Genomic DNA, 6,415 nt, shown 5'->3' with positions numbered 1-6,415 from the left:
CAAACCCCACCCCACCGGTGTTTTGTAATTTTTTTGTAAGTGAGAAACTACCCTTCTCCATATAAATACTAGGCTTTTACCCGAGGCAGTGTTCAAACTCGTGACATGCACCGTTTTTGTCATTTTAAAGGTAATATCATTACTCTAGGTCATCTCTTCTCACACTATCCAACAAACTGCCTTAACATGAGCAAATCCAGCAATCTCTGAAAGATAAAGAGGAAGAATTCCTGACATAGTTGTAACACACGCTCCTCCCATTATCCATATCAGAAGTATCATTCGATCTAAAATGAGCTTCCCTCTATATGAAAGTGTTACTAGGGATGTCAATGGGGCAGTGCGGGTGCAGGGCGGGTTGAAACTGATTTTTTTTCAAAATCTAATGCGGGGCGGTTGCAGGTTTCGTTGCGGGTTTAGTACTAACATTTAACGGGCAGAATGAAGAACAGAGTGTAAGTACTAAATCACTATAGATTATATAAAATAAGGCAAGCAATAAATATAGAGTGACTGGAAAATTTGACTATGCAATTATTAATGTTAAATATACAAGATATTTACCTATACGTGTCAAGGACATTGTCCACTACTGTTATATCATATTTCACTTAAAATATCAGCAAATGTTATGAGTTTACATATTATATTTATAAACTAGTTATTAAAAAAAATTTATGATGCATATTTGTTATACGGAAATAGGGGCGGGATGGATGAAATGGAGGTTAGCATCTGGCATCTTGTGTGACAAAAAGGTGCCACCAGAACTTAAAGGCAAGTTTTATAGAGCGCTGGTTAGACCCGGCTATGTTGTATGGGACAGAATGTTGGCCAGTCAAGAACTCTCATATCCAGAAGATGAAAGTAGCAAAAATGAGGATGTTGAGGTGGATGTGCGGGCATACTAGGTTGGATAAGATTAGGAATGTGGATATTCGGGCTAAGGTGGGGGAGGCAACCATAGATGACAAAATGCGAGAAGCAAGGGTTAGATGGTTCGGGCACGTGCAGAGAAGAAGCCTTGACGCCCCGGTTAGGAGGTGCGAGCGGTTGGCTTTGTCAGGTATGAGAAGAGGTAGAGAGCGGCCTAAGAAATATTGGGGAGAGGTGACCAGGCAGGACATGCCGCTACTCCAGCTCACCGAGGACCTGACCTTAGATAGGAAGGCTTTGAGGGCGAATATTAGGGTCGTAGGTTAGTAGGTAGTTGAGCGTTTCTTTTCCCTGTTGAGGGTGTTAGGCTAGTTTGTAGTGTCTTGCTTTAGATTGTTAGTGGTACTTGTTGTGTTTGTATTGTTTTCTGCTCCGATTGCCTAGTATTGATATTGCTTTTTTCATTTATTTTTCTAATTCTTAGGTTGCTGGCACTGCCTTCTTGACGTATGTGGTTGTTATTGTTCCATTGCCTCTTTTTCATCTCCTTCTGCCGAGGGTCTTTCGACCCTCCATGGTAGGGGTAAGGTCTACGTATACACACCCTCCCCAGACCCCACACGTGGGATTATACTGGGTTGTTGTTGTTGTATTTGTTATACGGAAATTTATTAAGTATAAGTTAATACCTAAATTTAGGTATACGATTTGCTGACAATGCTTTTCAAATCATTTATTTTCTAGTTTTTATGCTTTTCAGTTATTTAGTTCTTATGCATTTCAATTTATTTATTTTCTATTATAATATCTGAAATTAGAAATATAATATTTGGATCCATATGAGAGATTTAAGAAACTGAAAAAAACGAAATATTGAACTTGTATTGTTTTAGCAAAAATAACAAAATGGAAAAAAGAAAAAAAATGCGGGCGGGGCGGGGCGGGTTGAAAATAGAAAAAACTGCTATGCGGGGCGGGTTAAGCACCAACCCCGCCCCATTGCCATTACTAATCTGTATTACTATTTCTCGGGTAGGATGAAACTGCTCTAGCCACATAAGTTTACAAAATCAGGTGTTTATAGCAGTAGAGTAGCCACCTCCCTTCGTCATAAAATTACATTGTGTAGCTGTATATACTATATATTGAATCCGCTTTAGCATATTCATGTATTTACTTCTTTGTATTTTGACACCCCTTAGTGAAATTCCTTGCTCCTCTGCTGGTTTACAATATAAGGCTAAGTTGCATAGAAAGTTGTAGCCTAACAGGGTATTCTGCGCAGAATCATATCAGCATGAAAATATAGGAACACCGTTGGCCCTCTTACAAAATAACATAACAACCTGACACTCAAATCTTAGCCCTTGTGCACACACACACACACACACGCGCATATTTATATATGGAATCCCCATAAAATGAAAGGGGGAAAAAGAGGACATTGCAAGATTAACACAACTAAAAGCAAACCCAAGAGATTGAGTTAATCAGAGCTAGATGAGGAAGATAATATCATAGAATAAATCGGCTCTTCAAACTGATAAGAACAAATTGGGTAAAATGAGAGTAATAGAAAAGGGAACCTGAATAAATGGCGTGAGAAGCACAAAAGCCGCGGAAATTGGAGTCGATTAATGGGTAATCGCACTCCATTGAGCTCAATAATGGCATCTGTTTTGATTTTTTCTCTTCCCAATTCCAATTCCCCAAACTAACAATAGTGATACGCAATTTCGATCTTTGGCGGGTTATTATTCTGAAGATGGAGGGAACGCCATGAAATGAAATGAATAATATAGTACTTAAAAAAGGAGGAAAATGCAGCGGAGCCCTTTAACTTTTTAACTTTCGTCGACTGGCCCCTGTAAGTCTTTAACTATTCCCTTTTGGCCACTTAACCGACCCCCCCCCCCCCCCTCTTTTTTTTGGGTTAGAACTTGTTGTAGAATGTTATTTGTAAACTGATTTTAAATAATTGGCAACTTTTTTGTTTGGATTTGAAGATATAACTCCTGAAGTCTAAGACCTTGAATTAAAGAGCAATGTGGTAATTAATTTTATTTGGTTTGAAGCTGCAAGTGGAAATCATTTATTGATTATATAAAGAAGCTCATATATGATCAAGATATCTAATAGCTTGTTTGGCCAAGTTTTTTTTTGGCCAAAAGTACTTTTTTTGGCCAAAATCACTTTTGGCTAAAAATTGAGGTGTTTGGCCAAGCTTTTGGAAGGAAAAAAAAGTGCTTTTGAGGAGAAGCAGAAACAGTTTTGAGGAGTAGAAAAAAGCAGCGTCTCTTCAAAAGATTCTCACCAAAAACACTTTTTTTAAAAGTATTTTTGAGAAAAGCACTTCTCAAAATAAGCTGATTTTAGAAGCTTAGCCAAACAGGCTATTAGTCAGAATAAGCTTATTCTGATTTTAGAAGCTTGGCCAAACAGGCTATTCGTCAGAGTATCAGAGTAGATGATATCTTTTTCTCATAGGTTTGTAAATTTTAAGTTTTTAACTATCTTCCTCTTCAGAGATTGAAATTTTGGTAAATGAGGCAATGTATATATGTTCTAATACTTGTGGAACTTAAAGAGAAACCAGTACCATCAAATTCAGAAATAAAAAGGCAACCAACAAAAGATAGTATACTAAACTAGGATATTATTATTAAAACTGAAGAGCAAAGATACTCTTGTTCTCAACACCAACAGAAAAATCCGAATCAAAAACAGTATACCATCAATTCCAAAACCTCTATACTACTAAGTTTATTAAAGGATGTAAAGTTTGGTCAATCAAATTAGTTTGGTGGTGGGAAGAAAATCTCTTCTGCAGTCCTCTTTGAGCTGAATTGCTTCTCTACATCTGGTGAAACCTTGAATGCAGCCTGCAGCACTTGTGGCGATAACGCCTTCCACACTGAAGTCCTTCCCGCTAAGTGAGTGAAAATTGGACTGCCACATAAAATTTAGTTTAAGGTTAGAAATCGGTTAAGCAAATCAGCATATTGACGACGACAACAACAAAAACAACAAAAAAAGGCACATACTTAGGGGTAGTGATGATAGAGAACCAGTCCATGCCATCAGGATCACCAATTTTGGAGACGACAAAGAACCTTGGAACGATGAAGAGATTGCCCGCCTTGATATGTGTTTCAAGAACGCGCTTACCATCAGGGCCAACAACTTGAACTCGGCCACTGCCTCTAACAATGTAAGTTACCTGAAGAGCTGAGTCGCATGAAAAACCAGGAGAGCACATAGCACTTCCATTCAACCTCACTAGATCAGCACCAAGTCCAACTTCGCCAACCAAAGGCAAGTTCTTGGTGTTCAAAACAACAACCTTTCCACCACCCTTAATGTCAACATCCAATGGGGCTTCCAAACAGTTGAGAACCATGCCGTCCCTGTGGCCTTGCTTAGGCTCAGGCATTTGGAAGCCTGCGTCAAGCTTCACGATACCCTGAGCAGTTTGGGAGCTAACAAGAGTTTTAGCAACACTCTCTTCTACATTCCATGCCCTGCTAACAAACTCAGTTGAAAAGCCAGTGAAAATGCCATTCGAGCCGGTCAAGTACATGTCTGTGAATGAACCAGCTTTGTGTGCAGTTTTGGTATCACCAAGGAAGAGAATCACAAGTTCTGTGTCCTCTTTGTTGTACCACCATGTTACAACACCAAAAGGGAGGGCTATAGCATCGCCCGTCTTGATCGCTAGCACCTTCTCTTCTTTCTCTGGAAGAACAATTCCAGCAACTCCAGAACCTGATAGAATTCAGATAAATGTTCAGAAAAGAACTCAATGAGCAGATCTGTTTACAGTGTATATAAATATACCATACACCATCACAAAACCATTAGGCATCAAGAAACTTAAGAATTAAATCTTTAATTCAACCACACAAATCACAGTAATTAACATGAAGCACATACCAAAAGAGCAAGATGTTCAAATCATGGAAACCGATAAAACATGGAGCTGATCAAAGGTTTTGCTAATTTCTAGTGTATTTGAACAATTTACACAAAGTAACCAAGTAGTATAGATGAAAACAAACTTCTATTAGTGTCATATTTGGATAACTTAGCTCTCTTTCTAATAGTAAATAGAAATCTAAGTGCTACACTAATTGGTCATAATTAGCAACTATCGTTACTCAAAGTAGTATGATCTTAACAATTTAATCATAATTACTCACAAACCATGTAATCATAATTACTCACAAACCATGTCACAATAATAATAAAAAAAAAGATTTACAGTAAAAGAGGGATCAAATCCTTAGACCTTAACATCATAATCAAATAGTACTAAATAGATCACACAAGACCTAGATCCTAAAACCAAACCATCAAAACCAAGACTAAGAACCAAACCCCCAAATCAAACAAGTAAACTTCATTAAAAATAAATAAATAAATAAATAAATAAAACCCCACCAATCAAAACAAAACAAAAAATCATGATTAAAAAAACCCCAACAAAACGCAAGTAGGATTATAGAATTCTAAAACAATGGAGTAGTAAGTATTTACTCTAAAGAACAAAATCGAACAAAAACCCATAAATCAAAACAACAAACCCATTACGATTCACAAACAAAAAAAGTCAAAAAACACCAATTATAAAACCCAAGTAGTAGACATAGAATTCTAAAACAGTAAACACAAAAACCCCAAATTATGATCATAACGCAGAAAAAAAAGGAACCCAAAATTTACCTTGAAGAACATAGGCAACTTTAGCAGAATCAGAGTAACGAGGCAAAGCAAAACCATTTTTAGAAAGAGCAAGTTTAGCACCACCAATATTTCCTTCTTTCAACATCGGCAGCTCATTAGGACACCATGCATGATAAGAACCACCATCTCCTCCGTACACTTGCTTTGCCAACTTTGGTGTAAGATCAAGATCCATCTCTCTTTCTTTCTTTCTTTTTGTATTATAGAAAAAACTAAAAGAATCTCTCACTGAAGAAAAATACAAGAAAGCTGTGTAAAAGCTGAGTGATTTGTAAAGTGAAGGAGAGTTTGGTATTTATAGAGAGGAATTTCACCAAAATTCCGTAGGATAAGGATTTTTAGTAAAGAGAAATTTGTGATAGAACAGAATTATAGTTGGATTATGGGGTTTGCGGATTTTGAGTTTTAGATAAAAGTGGTAACTATTTTGTTTAAGTACGAAATATTCAATGCTAATTATTGATTATTGTATTTCGTGCTAGCTCTTTTGTTTAGACAAATAGGACATAAATTGTAGATTGTTTCATTATTAGGTGCTTTTTTATCTGCCAATTATATTGGAGAATGTGGTGTTTCCATTGTGGATTTTATGGTCCTAATAGTCTTTTTACTATTTTCAGTAATTAATTAAAAAAATTGATTGACTCTGTTATTTAGATTATATCAGGATGAAACTTAAGGACCTATTTGTCCTTAGATTTTTTTCCTGCCTTTTTCGAATTTTTTTCCAAAAATGTATTTGTACAAAAAAAATTAAATTTTAGAAATTTTTTGGAAAATGAATTTTCCAAAATAT

At 36.4% G+C, this 6,415-nt stretch overlaps 2 protein-coding genes across 2 annotated transcripts in view; both read right to left on the bottom strand.

Moving 5' to 3' along the window:
* Nucleotides 1–2,671, bottom strand: part of LOC109240792 (DNA repair protein RAD51 homolog 4-like) — a 7,711-nt gene extending 5,040 nt beyond the window's left edge. Inside the window, exon 1 of the mRNA XM_019407475.1 lies at nt 2,463–2,671. Coding sequence (XP_019263020.1) covers nt 2,463–2,550 — 88 coding nt within the window. The 5' untranslated portion in view covers nt 2,551–2,671. The remainder of the gene's footprint in view (nt 1–2,462) is intronic.
* Nucleotides 2,672–3,512: 841 nt separating this feature from the next.
* On the bottom strand, nt 3,513–6,014 carry LOC109240791 (glutelin type-B 2-like). Its single transcript, XM_019407474.1, has 3 exons — nt 5,599–6,014; nt 3,921–4,641; nt 3,513–3,825 (listed from the first exon to the last, which is right to left on the bottom strand). The coding sequence occupies exons 1-3, from the start codon at nt 5,792–5,794 to the stop codon at nt 3,672–3,674; spliced, it is 1,071 nt and encodes a 356-aa protein (XP_019263019.1). The 5' UTR covers nt 5,795–6,014; the 3' UTR covers nt 3,513–3,671.
* Nucleotides 6,015–6,415: the final 401 nt, after the last annotated feature.

This window comes from Nicotiana attenuata, unplaced genomic scaffold (genome assembly GCF_001879085.1).
Source record: "Nicotiana attenuata strain UT unplaced genomic scaffold, NIATTr2, whole genome shotgun sequence".
NCBI lineage: Eukaryota > Viridiplantae > Streptophyta > Magnoliopsida > Solanales > Solanaceae > Nicotiana > Nicotiana attenuata.
The sequence above is the reverse complement of the archived record's forward strand: the minus strand, read 5'-3'. Positions and strand labels throughout refer to the sequence as shown.

What these genes read in the sequence shown, in the direction of transcription:
- LOC109240791 (XM_019407474.1), bottom strand. Translation starts at nt 5,794, where the DNA reads ATGGATCTTGATCTTACACCAAAGTTGGCAAAGCAAGTGTACGGAGGA. An exon ending in AGTTGCCTATGTTCTTCAAG is followed by an intron (nt 4,642 to 5,598) that starts GTAAATTTTGGG and finishes GAATTCTATCAG; the next exon opens with GTTCTGGAGTTGCTGGAATT. An exon ending in TCTATCATCACTACCCCTAA is followed by an intron (nt 3,826 to 3,920) that starts GTATGTGCCTTT and finishes TTTATGTGGCAG; the next exon opens with TCCAATTTTCACTCACTTAG.